Below are 18,828 nucleotides of genomic sequence, written 5' to 3'. Positions count from 1 at the left end.
AGTTCTAGTTCAAAACATTGTAGTATGATATTGTTTTAAGTTTGATTCGTCTGTAATTCCTCCATTTCAGCCGTTGTAATCTCGAAGGAACAGTTTCTACAATTTGCAGTTTATACAAAGAAGGCCAATTTCAAGCTATAAAAAAGGTAGTAAAAAAACAAAATTAAAAAATTTCCAAAGAAAGTTAATTTTTTAAATCTTAACATTAGCATTAACAAAAGTAGTGGAATAAAACACTTGATAAAACATTAAAATTAGTTTAAATTTCGTTAAAACGTATCAAAAAAAATATTGCTCTAAGCATGTTAAAATTAATTCTGAAAAATTATTAAATAAAAAAAAATTGTATCACAGAAAAGCAAATTTTTAAACTTTGAAGTGTGAACATAATTTTTTTACGATGATATTCTCCGGAGTAATTTTAGAAAAATGTTTAAATTTTAATTAATTTTTATTGAATTAAAAATTTAATAAAAATTTTAATAAATTGTTCCTAAGTGAATATCTGCATATCAATTATAGTAGCTCTAATCTTATAGTCCATTTATAGAACATTGCATTTTGTTTATTATGATTCATATATCATGATTTAAACAAAGTATGCCAGCGTAAAAATATTCAGGTTTTTCTTTCTTCGCCATCTTGTTTAAGGGAAACAAAGTTTTAACTCTGCGAAAGAGTTAATAAAGATTAATAAGAAAAAAAGTTTTAACGAGCTTCATGCATCACTCCTTGATTTTCAACTACATCTCTTTTAAATCATCTTTTAGTAGATTCTCATATAACAGAAACGATAATTAATGACGAAGGCGTAAAACAAGAAAAATTCATTCCGATATTCCGAATTCACAAAGAGATCCGAATAGTTGATGAAGGAAGAAAAACAATTACAGATCATTTAATAAAACGTTTAAGGTTTAACGACTTATTTACAGTTCGCAACATCTGCTATTTAAATTGAAGGTCACTGCTAAACTTGGAATGCCAAAATATATTTTTCATCACATAAACACAACTTGATGGAGTGTCTCGTGGATCGGTAGTAGAATCGTGAATATGTAATCTAGTTTTGTGCACTATAATACTATATTTCGTTTGTTAAATAGGTCTTTACTTCACTTCCTGTAAGTATTGCTCTATTTTTATTGGAAATCCGTTAAAATGACGGTTTAATGATTCTATTCCTAATATTAGTCATTTTAAAGGATATGTATTAGTCTACAATTTTTTTTTTTGATGGTTGGTTCAACAGAACACTTTCTTATTGGTTGAGGCGTATTTTGAATCAAATTTTTGCAAGCAGTAATACTTCTGTGGTGCTTGTCAGACGGTTACAACATGGTTCTTTGACAGGAAAGTCATAAAATGAAAATATCTTTCGCTTTTAACTAGTCGAAACGAAAACGAAACTGAAATTACTTAATTAATTAAATTACTGAAAAGAATACTAATTTTAAAATGATTATTAAATGATCGCTGAAATAATTAATGATATGAAAATCTTTGATTTGTAATTACCCAACAGATTTTATTACCAAATCTGAAATCAGCATATAAATTAGATTATTTAAAAAAAGAAAGAAAAGTTATTACATTCTACTAAATTAAAATATTTTGTAGCAACTTGTGCGATATTAAATTTATTTAGCTGCAGCGTTGATTATCTTGTTCAAGATATGGAATTTCTTAAAAGTTTTAAATACATGTAAGTACTTTAATGCAATTCTGATTACTTCCTTGCATACTACCTATACTTTCTAGCTTTACATATATATATGATTTTATTATTTTTTTTATAAATATGAAGACATTTTTTTTATGTATTTTCTGTTTTCTATTTTCTTATGTGTTAATCATAGCTATATTTTACTATGATTACTAAATGTGCTCCCACATATTAAGATCTGTTCTACTTATTTTTTCGTATACATGTGCATAGTAGCACATTTTGTGTTTAGGTTCGTCATTTAATAATAAAAATAGATCAAGCATTTTGAAAAAAAAAAAAAAAAAATTCTATGCATTGCATTAGATCTACAATATTTGTGCATACACAGCCCACCTTTTGGCATCTTTTTGAATTCTCGCCAAACGAGTGGCGATAACGTCGCCAATGTGGCTAATTTTTAATTTTTTAATTTTTTTAAACTAATTTTTTAATTTTTTTTACTTATTTTATTTTTAATATATTTTTTTAGTTTATTTTTTATTATTATTTATTTATTTATTATTTTATTATTATTTATTTATTTATTATTTTATTATTATTTATTTATTTATTATTTCTGGCTTTCAACTACCGTTTTTTAATTGAAAAATAATAATAATAATAACAAGTATTCAATTAGCAGTCAACTTGGCGAGATTTCAAATAAGCCGCCAAGAGGTGGGCTTATCTAGGATTTTACCAATAGTTTTTCATCAGAATTTTAGATTTATGTCGGATTTTGTGTCCAGTTCGGAAAATCGGACTAGAAATCGAATGCATATTCATATTTCTTTATACAATTTATAAAAGGTAAATTAGAATCCAAAATTGTTTATTGCAAAAATATATTATAAAGTCGACGGAAGAAACTTTGGGAAGTTAATTTCAGTGTTAAGGAAATTCGTGACTTATTATTAAATCGCGATTCTTCAAAAATTTTAAATCTGCGGTCGTCTGATAGAATGTTTTATCATAAATTTATTTATTTTCTTCAAATTATTTAGTTTGGATGTTTCATTAAAGGCATGAGATGCAATATCCAAAGTTACTTTTATTTTTGCCAAAAAGTTTTAGAGTAAAACGTAGAATTCGATAGAAAAACAATAATTCAAAACATTTTCAAATTGCGGAATCGGAAATAATTCTCGGAAAAGTTATGAAACAATTATAAAGAAGATACTTAAATATCCCCCCCCTCCAAATAAGAAAAAAATATTTTTACTATCATTAAATAAATTTTTTAAATATTTTTCGGCATTTTATCCTTTTTTACCTTCTTTATTAATCTTTCTATTTATTATTTCTTTTTAGATTGAATGAGTTTATATGTTGTTCCGATCAAGAAAGAATGAACTCTTCATCTGATAAAGGTAAGAATATTTTTAAAACCAATAAATTGCTTTAGATTATTCTTGACAAGGAAAAGAATCTACATGTATGTGTTGGAAATCGTTAATTATAACATTACTAAATTTCAGAAAATGTATTTTACAGCTATTTTTATTTATTGCAATTAAACTTGTTCAAATGAAGTAATATAAGATTGCTGTCAAAAATAATGACTGAAAAGAATGTTATGTAATAGAGTATGAAGAATTATAATTTTGTTATTATTAAAATAATTAAATGCAAAGATGGACATTCACGCTGATTACCATATTAAAGGAGGGGTGGCACTTCAAAATCTTCCGTCAATGCGAGAAACCAGTCAGAACTGGACTAATAGATTAGATATCTACCAGTATATGTATCCTATTAGACCAATAAAAAACCATTGCGTTTTTGTATTCGGGTGAGCCTGGGGCTGACTTCTGGCGTATTGTATCAAATTGTTCACCTAAGAGTTTAGAAGAAACTTGATTTAAAATGAACGTAAATCCGCAGAAAAAGAAATGGAAAGGCGCAGAGTAATGCCACTGTATGGATGTAAAGCGGGATTCTCGTAAAGCATGATATGGAATGATCGTTAACATGCTGAATGAGGTGTCACTCAAATTTGAGTGAAAGAAAAAGTTGACATTCATTGGAGAATTTGATGCGAGGTAAACAAGTCCATATTTAATTTATATCTCATTGTTTTATCCCATTGTTCACCGTGTGAATCGCCCCTGATTCACACCTACTATTATTATTTACTAATTTAAGAAATAACATAAAAGTTTCTATGTTATTAGAAGTTTAGTTATTATTTACTAAATTAAGAGATAACATAGAAACAACCATCTTATTAGTGGTCCAAATCACAGGCATGATTCATGGCAACGAACGTTTTAATGATTGGTTAAAAGGTAGGGAAATTCACTAATATGCGATTGTGATCCTATTTAGGAAAAGAAATATTGTTTGGTTTTCTTTTTTAATAATAAATGAGAATGTGTGTGTGTGTGGGGGGGATATTTGCGCTCTACAGGACGATCGCTTAATCTAGTTTTGCTTAAGTTGGTACATATATACTTAGGAGATTAAGAATGTGCATATGTTGGAGCTTTTCTGAAATCTTAATAACAATTAAAAATTTAGCGATATTTTGCCGTTTTTTCGCGATAATTTTTGGAATTATTACAGCTTAAAAATGATTTTACATTATCTTAAAAAATTTTCTTTTCAATTCTTTCTTTTCTAAATTAATTGTTGTATAATTGTTTTAGTTTTAATGACATAAAAATATTTTAAGCATATTTTACAAAAATATATTTCTTTGTTGAATCGAAATTGAAATCGTTTTCCTACAAATAATTCATTTTACAACTAATGTTTCAATGCATGTTTTAATCAATATTTGCGTGATAGTCAAGTTATCTGAGAATTATTGTGAAATTAAAATGTTTTGTTAATCAATGATAAGGATATATTCTGTTCATTGAATACACTATTTAGAAAGTGCGTTATAAAAAGATTGATTAGCAACATCACATAATTTTTTTAATAAATACTTTTGAAGATGATGATATTTTCTGTATGTCTTTCAATGGGTTTAAATATAAATGTCTAATTTTTAAACTTGTTTGGTGTGCTGCATGCTGATTGAGGATTATTCTTCTCTATTTTCTGTTTTCTCTTTAATTGTTGCTGTTGCTTATTTGCATTTCACATTGTAATTGGATTTTTTCCAGTATTTTTCATTTTATATAAATAAAGTAAGCATGGAAATCATAATTATGAGTTAACAATTCTTCTTCCAAGGCGATTTGAAATTAAAAAAAAATTCAGCTTTGTGTGGTTGTTCTACATTAATCGACAGGCTTCGTAAGAAGTAAGTTCACACTTAAGAGGACTCTAGAATGCTTCCGATTGGTCTAAATAATATAAAATTATTAGTAGAGATAATTCATATGATGCACTTGACATTTATGAAATAAAAAAAAAATAGCACCAAAATTCATCAATAGATGGCATTATAACACAAATGGTATTTGTTTGCATACATTAAATATGTGAATAATCGTTTGTGTTACAACGCATGTTATTAGCGTTATCCTTTGGATAAGAAGATGGCGGATTCTCTGTACATTATGCCTACATTGCAATTAAAACCGCTATTAGTAAAATTGTTCTGCCAGAATTAGCAGAACTCTATTGCAATTGTAAAAGAATTCCTTCGTATGAAGTACATACGAAAAGGTCCAATGAGTTTTCAACAAAATGATTCAGATATTTGAAACAATTGTGTGATTTGTCATTCTTCTAGTAGGGAACGGAAACAAATTCCGTCTTCCAGAATCAAAAATGTGGCCTACTGCATTTATTGAGGATAGAAATCAATTGCCGCATGTTAATATGATCGAGTATTTGATGTACCATATTATACTGTACGAAAAAAAAATCTTACAATGGATTTTTCCTATTTATACCTACAAAATCAAGACTGTGTTCTTATTTCAGGTTTCAGAGGTTTATAAAACGTTTGCACTTCAGTTTCCTTACTGAAATCCTGTTTGTTGCCATTTGGGCGTGGAACATTCGGTGAAGTGATGAAGCTCACTTTTGCCTCAGTGGGCAAGTTAACGCACATTTGTTGTCGAATTTAGGTTGCAGAAAACACTCACGCTATTTAGGGACAACTTTTGCTTCCAGAAAAAGTGACAATATGTTGAAGTTTTACAGCTATCTTTATCATTGGACCGTATTTTTGTTCAAGATAACTGCAAATGGAATCCAAATTTATTCAGTCACAGGACAATGATACCATGATATGCTGAGGGAATTTTGTAATTCCATTATTTCAGTAGGATAAATGTCTTGAGGACAACATTTTCAAGCAAGATGGTGTATCTCCTCGGCATTGATCGTCATTTAATACAATTACCAAGAAAACCTTCTCTTGATGCACAATTGATCAGCTGTCATGTTCGAATAGCATAGCCTTCTTGTTCGCCACATAGCACCTCCTGCGACTTTTGGTTGTGGGATTTACTGAAGGACAATGTCTTCTGTCAAAAGAAGGCCAATATCTATGCTAGGTCTGAAAAATAACATTTGGCCACATGTTATAGATATTCCGGAAGACTTACACCGCTTATCTGAAGAAATGTGGTTCTGCGATTAAAGCACATTGTTGAATTTAAAGGGAGACTCATTGAAAAGTTTTTATGCTGTTTTTATGTTATCTGGGGGCACGGCAGTGCCCCCGCCAAGTCGAGCAAAAACAAGCGGCACGGCCGTACTATCCTTTTCTCGAAGCAGTTCAGGCCATTTTTAATCCCCTATAACTTCGTTGTGGATAAAACTAGAAGCCTGAATTTTCAGTAACCAAGCAGGCATTATATAAACACGGTATATTTCAAATTTCATTAAATTTGAACCAGTAGTTTAAGAATTATAACTAGTCAAAGATTGTGAATTTTGTCACTGACTGACTGATTGACTGACTGACTGACAGATCATCAAAACTCTAAGGCACTTCTAGCAGACATAGAAGCTTCAAATTTAGAATACAATTAGTGTTTAGTCTATAAATCAAGGAAAAACTAAAATATCTGTGTAATAATGGACAGATCGATAAATGTTTCGAAGTTTCGAGCATTTCCATTTTGTCGGCAAATTCGTCGTCAAGTCGCCAAATGGTCGCCAAGTTTTTCACCAAGCTCTCGTATCACTGGCTCGGTATCCGGCAGCATCCAATACAGATTACTGTAAAATGGTCTTTCATATGATGACACTATTCTCGCTGGGAAAAATTAATTAAATCTCAAAATTACAGGTTTCTAACAATATCTAATTTGAAATAATTGAATTTGAAGCTGTAGAAGCTGCGAACGCAATGGGTGACTTTCAGAAAATCAATCTGGTAGAAGAAAGTAAACTGATCTTCAAAGTATGATCGCAAAACTTAATGTCGATCAAAAAAGAGTCTTCGATATGATCACAAATAAAATGGACACAACCGATAATAACGCTGACGTTTTACGCTGTTTTGTGAGTGGAACTTTTGGCACTGGAAAGAGCTTTATAATAAAAACTCTGAAAATTTGGGTTAAGACTTATTTAAACAAAAAAAGTGGCAGTTAGTACTCCAACAGGAATAGCTGACTATACATAGAATAGATTGACTATACATAGACTATTGCAACTGCCTGTAGAACACAAGCAAATACCGAAGTACAAACAACTTTCTGATGAAGTGCTCCTTCTGAGATCAGATTTGAAAGAAGTAGTGTTGTTTATAATAGACGAAGTGTCGATGATATCCAATGTTTAACATGTATTTACTTAAGACCGCGACTTACTCTCGACTAGATTAATAACTCTCAAATCCAATTCAAATGAAAACAGATTAATTGAAATAATTGAACACCTCTCGAAACTTCCTGATGATATCGTTTGCTTATTATCTACAAAAAACATGTGTCAACAATTAAATACTGCAATGCTTAAATCTCTTCTACATCCCAAAATAAAACTTACAGCTGTAGATAGCATAAATTTCCCCAGATACCTAACAAAAAGAGCTCGTGAATGCATAAAAAAATATGAAGACGATGCTTCTATAACTGCAGGCCTGGAAGAGAACATAATTATAAAAATAGGAGCAAAAGTCATGTTAAGGCGAAATATTGACGTGAGTCTTTGTTTAGTTAATGATTCTATCGGTATAGTGCAAAGAGTAAAGGTTGATCAGGAAAATACAAAAAATAATTAAGAAAATATACATTGCATTTAATAAAGAACATGTTTACGAGCTTAGTCCGGTCAAAACTAAATTTGAAATTATTAATAGAGCTTATGTTCATCGCGAACCGTTTCCCATATGTATAGCCTATGCTATAACTATACACAAAAGTCACGGTCTGAGTCTAAATAATGCACTGATGGATATTGGTTCTGCAGCGTTCACATCCGGTCAAGCTTACGTGGCACTTCCGAGAGTTACAAGTCTGGATGGCTTACATCAATAAATGTCGACTTTGCAAGTATTAAAGCGCAAGAATCCTCAATTTGTGAATACAACAGACTAAGAAGCATTTACCGTCCAGACTTGTCAAAAATTGTAACATCAAAGCTTACGAGAAAAACCCATAGAGACAGAGACTGGGCTTTGAGAAAAACTGTGGCTGAATCTCAAGAAGTAGTACCGGAAAAGAAAAAGGGGAAGACTACATACAAAAATAAGAAAAGGACTATCTACAAAAAGAAATGAGATGCCATCAAAAACAAAACTTGTAAAAAAAACCAAGTCTCGCAACTCAGTTCTTCTATCGTAAAAAGTTGTGAGATCCATGTAATACCAAGTCGGTCTATTTATTCAGTCCCTACTTAAGGGTCCTTCTGTCTTAAGTTATTACGTAATTAGCTAACCTAACAACATCTTATGGTGACCATATCAATATTAAAAATCTTTTATGGTTTAAATAAATAGATTGACTTGGCAATCGCACTAAACAATCTAATAAAGATTATGTTAATGTAATCTAATTTAATGTAAAGATACATTGTGTTTTCATGCGATGGCCAAGTCAATCTATTTATTTAAACCATAAAAGATTTTTAATATTGATATGGTCACCATAAGATGTTGTTAGGTTAGCTAATTACGTAATAACTTAAGACAGAAGGACCCTTAAGTAGGGACTGAATAAATAGACCGACTTGGTATTACATGGATCTCACAACTTTTTACGATAGAAGAACTGAGTTGCGAGACTTGGTTTTTTTACAAGTTATGTTTTTGATGGCATTTAACATTTACAAACCATATTTTGTTTATTACAGTATCATTTGTCAGTGGAGTTTCACATTACAATTTTTATTTAATGTCAAGAGCATCCTTTGAAGTACTTGTAGCTCAAATTTTATACCATTTGGTCAATGAAGCACATTTTAGAGCCTTCTAAATAGAAAAAATTATTTTCCTCTATCCTTATATATTAAACTGTGGTCGCATGATACAAAGATTGGAAGCTGTAATATTTAAATTACTGCCTTAATCAATTAATTGTTTTTTTCCTTTCTATGTTTTACCCTCCTTTAAATGGACGGAAAATATTAATTAGTGAACTACAAGTGGGAAATATTAACTACTAAACTTTCTCTCATCTTGAAAAGAAAAAAAAAAGTGGGAACTATTTAAGCTATGCATGGGTGATATATCGATTAAAAATTCCGAATACCGATACTCTATCGTTTATATTCATTAACATTCTTATCTTACACGAATCATTTTTATTACGTAATGTCTTGATACTATATTTTCTATTCTTTTGTTTTAAAACAATGAATAATATATCGTAAGAATGAGAGTGAATTATACGATGGAATTTATATCATAAACGAACATTATATTTTGTTAAAATAAGTGTTACAAATTATGTGGTTGACACGTTTATTTATAATAAAAAAAGATTTTATTTGAATTGTGAATATATACAAAATAATATGCCCAAAATAGCATAAATACAAGATTCTAAATTTTTTTTTTAGAAAAGCAAGTTCTACATGCAACTTTATTACTTAATACATAGTATCCTCCTAAGCCGTCACGCCCTGTAGACTTTAAGATAACGATAAGATAGTTTCTCTGTTTATTATTATTACTTCCGTAAATCTACTTTCCGATATGATAATAAACCCTAACAATCAAATGGGTTGTTTGTATGAGACGTTTTGTTTTACGATTTTCTACGAAGCTGCTAATGCCGTATCGAAATGTAGATTTCAAATATATTTTGGATAACGATATATCAGAGCGCTGTACATCTCTTAGGTATTCGGATACATTTACCCGAAGAAATTTGTTTAGTCTAGGATGGTTGGTGTCTGAGTCGTGAATTTCACCCATCATTATAAATTTAAATAATGATTAATTTATACTGTTATATACTTTTTATTATAACGTTTTTGAACTCCATCGTTGAAATTTTTTTTCAAAACAGAGCATTGTGTTATCTTTTCCCACTGACGTTTATGTTAAATAAATTTGGAATTCAGCCAACTGGAAAAAAAGAGTAAGAGAAAAACAGTTTCGCTTTTTGTCTGAATAAATTCTTTTTCAACCTTTTGTAAGTTTAAATAAATCTAAATCCAACATGAAATAATAACTTAAAAGCTTTTCCTTGCACCCTCTTTTATCTGTTTGTGTGATATTTCGTAGATAGCTTTAACGTTTTAGGATTAATTCACACAGCTGAAAAGTAATCTATATCTGTATTCTTATAATAAAGCTCAATGTGCGTGTGTGCTTGCTCTCTACAGGCCAAACTGTTCTACCTACAGCTATGAAGGCCAGGAATGTGCACTTCGGAGCGATTTTTTTTTTTGAATTTTTTATAATTTTAATTTATAAAAAATTAAGTGAAATCGCGACGCTTTTCCGCTATAACGTCTGAAGATATTACAGCACGAAATTAATTTTTGCATCAATTTAAAGCACAAAAAATTATCTTTTTAATGATACCAATTCCTTAACCTATAAATTGAGTTTCGAATTTTAAAGAATTTTTAAAGGATTATTTTAACCATATTTTTCAACAATATATTTCACACAAAATAAAATTTAATCTGCACGAGCACATCAATGGGAAAGAATTAGCTTTTATCAACATGTTGCCATCACATTGACAGAAGTTCAATTTAAAAAATAAATCTACTCTTATTGCAAATTAAATATATAACAGTGCAATTTTCAGCACGTGTCAGTATGAAGTAAAAAAAATTTTTTTAGCATGATAGTTTCTAAAAAGTAAATGTAGGAGAAAAGGAAAATGGAATAAATAAAAGTAATGAAGGAGTTAAAAAAAGTAATGGAGGAGCTAAATAAAAGTAATGGTTAAGTTTTCTATGATTTTTTACAATATCTACGTTATTAATTCAATAAATAGTTCAATTTAAGGCAAACATGGTTTAATATATATAGGATAAACATTTTTAATCGGTGCCCATCAGCTAATTTGGAGCATACATCTGCTAACAAAAGGGTTTAAATGAGCGAAATAATTATTTTTTATGTAACTTGAGTCAATAAATGTACCAATGAATTATGAATTAAAATTTTTTTTACATAGATACTCTGCCTTTTGAATCATTTTTAACATAACATTCTTGAAACACCAATATTTTAAATAAAAATTGTTGTACTCCAATCAACTAAATCAATCCCTAAACTGACTAATTTATGAAATTTGAAAATAAATAACACTTCTATAAAAACTGGCGATTTTAGACCACTTCATCGACCGTCTCAAAGAAGATACACCAGTTTTTCTGCCAGGGTTTCTCAACCGTGATTGGCCTATGATTATGAAAATATTGATTGTTCTGAAACTGGTATATAAAAATTTCATAAGTCGGTCAAGTTTTATATCAGAGGATAGAAACATTTATTTATTTATTTAAAAACTGAAATGTCAAGAGTATTTTGCAGAATATGATTCCTTAGGACAAAGGACTGTGTAAAATTTAAACTTCCTATTTTTTTTACATAAGTACATTTATTAACTGAAATAAAACAAAATAATTTTTTTTAAATATTATTTAAATATTTTGATAGTAAGACTAAAAACTGAATTGTACGATGAACCAGAGAAATTTTTGCTGAATAATTCTTTAAGATATTGTATAAATTACAAAAACTATTCTGCACTGCACACATAGCTTCAATGCCGATCAATTCTGCTTCAAATTTTCATATTTAAAAAAAATAGACATGATTAATTTTAGTAAAAAATGTTTTTATATGAATTGCAATTTAACATTTCCAATTTAATTTGAAGTTGAAATTTTATGGGCGCTGACAGAAAATTAAAGAGAGAGATAAGTAGTACAATGAACTGTTTAAGGCCAACATAACAGTATAACAGAATTATATAAATAGCAAAGTCTGAAGCATAAAAATATTATGCAGCAAAAGTTAAGAGACCAAGTTGCATAAAACATTTAATTGAAAATCTTAGCGATCATTAATACTGGCGAATTGGCTGGTCACCAAAGGCGGCTAGTAAATAATAAATAAACTGTATTTGATACGCCGAAGGAAAGTCAAAGGTTAAGTTAAAACTCTCCTATTACGTCATCTTCAGGAATAAAGTTATCAGAAAAATATTGGTAAGTAACGTTTATATCAAGTCTGTACATCCTTTATTTTTTCAGATTAGATGAGCTTATCACAAAGATAAGCAAATTTATTAATTTTTCATTAAAGTGTTTGCAAAAGATGTTAAATAGAAATGGAAATTTGAAGAGTGAATAGCATGGAATGAATAGTTTGACTATGAATAGCCTGAAATCTTCAATACTTGAAACATGTCCATAGCATTGGTCTGAAAGGACCTGCAAACTAGACGGTGCCAGTTCAGTACAATTCAAAAAAGTTTTATTGTTTATGAGAAAGGTTTTAGCCATTTTGGATCAGTTAATTTCAATCTTAATGAGAGATGCCGTTTTGTAAAGCATATATACTACTCTTGGAGTTTTAGCAGACAAAAGATCAAAAGCAGATTCAGCAAATCAAAAGGTGCCAAAGGGTTTTTTTAAGGGTAAAATTTGGGAAAATTCATGGGAGTGATACATCTGCATTCATTAAATCAATTTAAATTCCAAATAAAGCTGCTTATGTCAAAATAAAATCGGCTTCAGATTGATTGTTTTTATCGTTGGCATTGATAAAAGACTTCTAATAGGTGACTAAGTGGCAATCATAAAGTTCATTGAGAAATTAGACTTCCAAGTATGATCTGGTGAGAAGACAAATTTAACTGACATGCAAAAAAAAAAAAAAAAAAAAAAAAAAAAAAAAAAAAAAACCAACAACAATAAGGTGTGTTAATACTTAATTTATTTAAAGCCTCGTGATCGTGTTACTTTTTGTATTCTTGTCATTGATTCTTTGTAAACACAAGATTTTCTACTTTAATTTTTGATGTTGAATTTCTGCAGTTGATTGCTACAGTAAACGAGAAAGTAAATTAAATAAAGAATTCTTTGCTAATAATATATGGTGAACTGTTCAAATTCATAGATAATAGGATACATAAAATTATGGTGTTGATTAGGAACCAAAAAATGCACAAGCAATTATATTTAAAAGAAATGTGCGACATAAAATTATGGACCAATTTCGATAAAATTAATTTTATTATTCTTAATATGTTGAGTACTTAACAGCTAATCTTAATATATATAAATTACGTGTCACGTTGTTTGTCCGCGATGGACTCCTAAACTACCTAACCGATTTTTATCAAATTTGCACTCGTGTGCAGTTTGATCTAACTTAAAAGATAGGATAGCCCTTTTTTGAATTTTTAATTAGAATTTTAATTATTAATTAAAAATTAACTTTCCCGCCAAAAAAATCTTTTCATTTTTCCCACCGCCAAATGAGTACGGCTTCATTTTTTCCCCCAACAGTCATGAGATTAGGCTTTAGATTTTTCGGCTGATTATTTGAAACGATCCTATTTATTTTCTGAATGTTTGATGCACTTAAAATTAAACATTGTTAAGTAATCGATCTTTCAGATTCATTTTTAAGTACTTTTGAATTAAAATAAAACAGAATAAAGGAAATTAAAAATTTCTAATCTGCATAGCGTTACCCCAACTGGCGTAGAAAAACTCACGCATTTGCGTTAACGTAACTGGCGTTGAAAATTCACGCATGCGCGCATTGTGTTCTGATTGTTGACATGACAACCATTATCAACGGATGATTTAAATTATTTTTAATCATCCGTTGTGTTCTGATTGTTGACATGACAACCATTATCAACGGATGATTTAAATTATTTTTAGGTTAGTTGCATGTTTTTGTAATTAAATTGTATTTATGTTAGTTATATATTTTTAGTATACGCTTATAGTTTAAGTACATCGTTTTTTTAGTTTTTTTAACCTGTTTTCAACCGATTATTTTAAACGATTCGTTTTATTTTCTTAGTGTTTGATGCATTTAAAATTAAACATTGTTAATTAATCGTTCTGGTCATAATGAATCTGAGAATATTTTGTTGACAAATTCTTGAAATATTGCATAAATTAGGAAAGATATTCTTTAGTGCCTATAAAGTTTAAACGCTCAGTGACTGTTTTCAGTAATCATATTACAAAAAAATACTTTGTTTCAGTAAAAAATATTATTATATTAATTGCAGATTAATCCTTTTCACTTTAATTTATAGTATAAATTCTACGGGAACTAACAGAAAATTAGAGAGATACATATTACGTTATGACTGAAGGCGTTTATAATATTATGAGAGAATTATATGACTATCAAAATTTGAAGTTTTAAAATATTTTGATGAAGAAGCTATTAAAGTAGGAATTGCATAAAATATTTAATTTTTAAAATTTTAACGAACATTAAGATTGGCGAACCGGCTGGTCGCCAAGGGCGGCTAGTGCTATTATAATAAGCAAATAAAGAAAAGATTTCAAATTAAAAATAATGAAAATAATCGATTTTTACCACTTTTTTCGACGTTTTAACCCCATGCAGGAATGAAAGATTATAAGCAATTTTATTAATTTTCTCGCATTATATTTCTCATAAATTGGCAACTTCTCTGAGGCAATAAAGAATTGTAAAAAGTTTTTCGATATTTTGGTTCACCGTAGTGTAAACATGCAGTCTAGCGTATATATATGCAGTGGAATCAGATCTCGGAGTAACGATCTTTTAAATTACAAAACTGAAAGTTTGGCTGGAGGCTATTGCTGCTTATTTTAAATTCAGCATTTTATTCATAGCTATTATTTTAATCACACACACACATTTATATTTTGGTATCGAATATATATTGTAAGAATTAAAGAAATTGAAGAGAAAATAAGAAGAAACAATATTCGAATACAATACGAGCACGACATCCATCGAATAATTTATGATCGATAAAATAAACGCACGCGCGATTACAGCATCCATGTAAATTCAAATATAATGAAACGTTTTAATATATGCCAAAGATTTCTATCGTATTTTCACGCAAACGAAGCAATAAATTATTTTAAAAACTTATTATTTTCTTTGAGCATTATTATTCACATTTTTAAAATGTTTTTGAATTGTCTTTAATGACGCATTTTCCTCTCTACTGTTAAAGGACAAATTTCAATGTTGAATTAATTTCTTTAATCGAGATCATTTCTTAGATTAATGTCCCTTTTTTGAAACAACGCAAAGTCTATCGGGGGTTGACCTCGTAATTATGAACGGTGGTCAGATGACTGTTGAATCTTTTGTATTGGTTGGAAAGATCTCGACCGTGTTGTCTTTTTGAAGGGATTACTATCTACAATTTCTCTTAATTTCCTCGTTTAGCCTTGGGAAATTTACGATGAAAATTGACATAATGATTTAATCCGACAAATCTGGTCATGGTTGGATGCCGGAGCCATTGTACGGACGGAGACCAGTTATTTCAATTGCCTTTATCATTTGTTTTGGCAGCGGTCAAGGAGAAGGAAAATTAAAGTCATTATCTCAGCACGTGTCATAACACGACATAAAATGTCATTTTTATTTCCTGTATTTGTTAAATTGTTGATATTATACCTTATTTATTGTTTGAAATATTATGAATTAGCTAAATGACATTTATACAAAAACGAAGGGGAAAAATAACGGGAAGATTCTTCTAAACAGTTACATAATTTTTTTTCCATACAGAAAATTCTTTTTCATACAATTACACAATATGGGGAGTTTTGCATTTAGCGCTGTCGTACAGTAAAAAAAAAGCGAATGCCGGTTTTATCTCTCTTATTAAAACATTAACGACGAAAATTTAATGCAAACAATGGTGGATTTAGGTACTTTGGAGCTCTGGGCAGTGTACATTTTGAAGCCTCAAAAGATATCTTCTAATAAGATGATCAATTTAGTTTCACATTTCCGGACGTTTTACTATCTTAATGATTTATTTTAGATTAATCCTTTTTACTTATATAGTATAGAGAAAATATAATAATCGTCAAAAAATTCAAACTTAAGATTTTGATGAATCTCCATGTTTTAGACCTACCCGAGTTCGAAAAACACATTTTTGGAAAATGTCCGTATGTATGTCTGTATCTGACAAAGATAACTCAAAAACTCTTTGAGCTAGACGGATAAAATTTGGTATACTGGCTAAAAACTGATTTATTGATTTCTATTAAATTTGGAGCAATATCCGTTCATAGGAAATCTATCTATCCGATTGTTCGAATATTAGTTAGCTCCATATCTACAAAACAAAGAGAGTTAGATACAATTCGGTACAAAGATTTAACATCTTTAGTATAGACGCCTACCAAATTTTGAGCGAAATCCAACAAGAGGTTGACCATCTGTCAGTTTATACTTTTAGAAGCATGTAAACGCGATAACTCAAAAGCACGATCACTTAAATGTATCAAATTTTATACGTGATTTTGGACTTTTGTTATAGTTTTATATCAAATTTTTTTTCAGTCGGTTGGAAAGAAAGCGTCTAAAATCCAAATTTGATTTTTGGATACTTTTGGCCGCACGCCAAAACACCCACCAAGGATCACGCGATAGATTCAGTAAAAATACTAAATTGACGCGAAAAGTTAATATTTCGTAACTATTGTACCCCAATCTATGCAAGGCATCCACTGGGATAACATCTTTATTAGAAATATGCGAGAAAGTTTTGATTAGACTATAGCTGTTTTTTTTTAAATTTTATTAACATAGTGAAAATATTTGTCTTTACTTATTATGATTCCAGCTTGCTCCGCTTCCACGCTTTTACAAAATATTATTGAAGCGAAATTTTATTGTTTATAAATATTTAATATATGAACGTAATGATACATATATAAGAATCTAGCCAATTATGTGTGATGAAGTTTTGATATTATTCTAATACTTTATCACTCAAAGAATTTATATCTTTTATAAATTTATTTATTTTCCAACTGGAAAAATGAAGCTCTTTTAATCGTCTTACTCCCGGATTGAATATAGATATATAATTCAGCTGTCAAGACTCCAGAGAGAATTTCATTTCTCTTTTTTATATAATTTTCAGTCATCACATTAATATGCTCACCAATATACAAATAAGCTATTAATCGATGCTTTGATGGATTTGGCTCGAAATTTAATATAAATCAGCAATTCCAGTAATAAAAACTAAGTCAAACTTCATTCATCCATGTCAATACCTTTCTGAAATATAGTATTCACATATACACGGATGGACAGATAAATAATCCGTAGACGAAATTTGCACAAAATTTGTTAAAAATCCGAAGTTTTTGTGTTAAAAAATCTTATATATAAGATTTCATTCATTCTAGTTATATATATTTCCAATTATTATTCACAAAACATAGTGTATATTGAAATTTCATTATTATATTTTTGATGATAACATTTTATGTACTTCGTGTACGGAAAAAAAGTCGAATATGAAAGGTTCTAACAATAACAAATTACGGGGAATTGTCAATGGATTCAGCTTTTGTTTTTGTGATACATTAAGTGGCAACATAAATCTACTTTTGAGATCCATTAAAAACATTTTGTAGGAGAACAAAGATGTGCAGTCATAGCATAGTATTGGCGATTCGCAAAATGCCATTCTTAAATGGCACTAAAATTAGGATTTTTTAAAGATGTTTGTAACAATCTATTCTTTCATAGATTAATACTGGACGCAATAATCATAATGAATCATTTCCACCTTTTGAGATATTTATTCTGTAAGGTTTTATGAAAATATATTCTAATGCTGCTGCTTTTCAAACATACGAATGTATTATAAATGTCCTTCGATATGAATAGAAATTGATTGACTTTTACGTGTCAAATTACTCAACACCTAGATTATTTGTTTTAAAAAACCCCAAAAAACTTTAATATTTACAATATTTTTTAAAAATCTTTTTTAATCTTCTAAGATGAGAACAATATTTTATGGTTTGAATAATTCAAAAATTAAATATTTGTTCTGGAATTCAAGACGTGGAATATTCAATACTGTCATCTGCTTGCATAGCACTGACGAGTTAAAAAAATAAAGTATAAAACAGATGAATATAAAGCATATATACTCTTGTATTAGTCGAGAGTGTTTGCTGGTATTGTTTTGTGGTTTTCTGAAAATCGAACAGATTCCAAAATCTTAACAATTTTAATTTTTTTTTTTTTTTTTTTTTTTTTTTTTTTTTTTTTAAACGTGGAATTTTCTGAGAATGTCAGATATTCCTTTCTCGTAGCCATGTCAAAAATCAACAATCCCGATGTTCTAAAAATGATCGAATCGCAGTTTGACGGTGTTTTGGAATTGAAGAATCGGATCCTTCTTTTACCTTCTACAGCGGAACGAGTCCGATTAACCGATCTTCCTGGACATCATGTCATCACTGAAAAGCAACGGATTCGAATCAGGCAGTTGTTGGAAGACAAGGAGCATGCTCTCATCGGTGGAAGGAGATGACTGCAAAACATGGAATTCAGAAAAATGCTAAAATTTCAGAGTCTAGAAAGAGTAACATATACATAATAAAATATTAAATGTACTGATAAAATGTAGTTCTTCCTGCATAAGAATTATGAATTTTAATTGTTTCATGTAATTTCTTTTTAATGAATAATTTTCAGTTAAAAATTATTGAATGGAAAAAATTTCTTGTATCGAAATAATGATTCTTCATTGAGTATTCTTAAAAAA

At 29.3% G+C, this 18,828-nt stretch overlaps 1 protein-coding gene across 1 annotated transcript; it reads left to right on the top strand.

Annotated features, from left to right (window-relative positions):
* Positions 1–1,341: 1,341 nt before the first annotated feature.
* On the top strand, positions 1,342–18,594 carry LOC129962254 (uncharacterized). The gene is made up of 3 exons (XM_056075997.1): positions 1,342–1,705; positions 3,020–3,078; positions 18,374–18,594. Exons 1-3 carry the CDS (start codon positions 1,677–1,679, stop codon positions 18,592–18,594), a joined length of 309 nt encoding a protein of 102 aa, XP_055931972.1. The 5' UTR covers positions 1,342–1,676.
* Positions 18,595–18,828: the final 234 nt, after the last annotated feature.

Source organism: Argiope bruennichi, chromosome 2 (assembly GCF_947563725.1).
Source record: "Argiope bruennichi chromosome 2, qqArgBrue1.1, whole genome shotgun sequence".
NCBI lineage: Eukaryota > Metazoa > Arthropoda > Arachnida > Araneae > Araneidae > Argiope > Argiope bruennichi.
Note: the sequence above shows the minus strand (reverse complement) of the source record. Positions and strands in the feature narration are given on the sequence as shown.

Bases quoted from the DNA above. Each gene is read 5' to 3' on its own strand.
- LOC129962254 (XM_056075997.1), top strand. From the start codon at position 1,677: ATGGAATTTCTTAAAAGTTTTAAATACAT. The intron at 1,706-3,019 runs GTAAGTACTTTA...ATTTCTTTTTAG, and splicing joins CTTAAAAGTTTTAAATACAT to ATTGAATGAGTTTATATGTT. The intron at 3,079-18,373 runs GTAAGAATATTT...CCTTTCTCGTAG, and splicing joins GAACTCTTCATCTGATAAAG to CCATGTCAAAAATCAACAAT.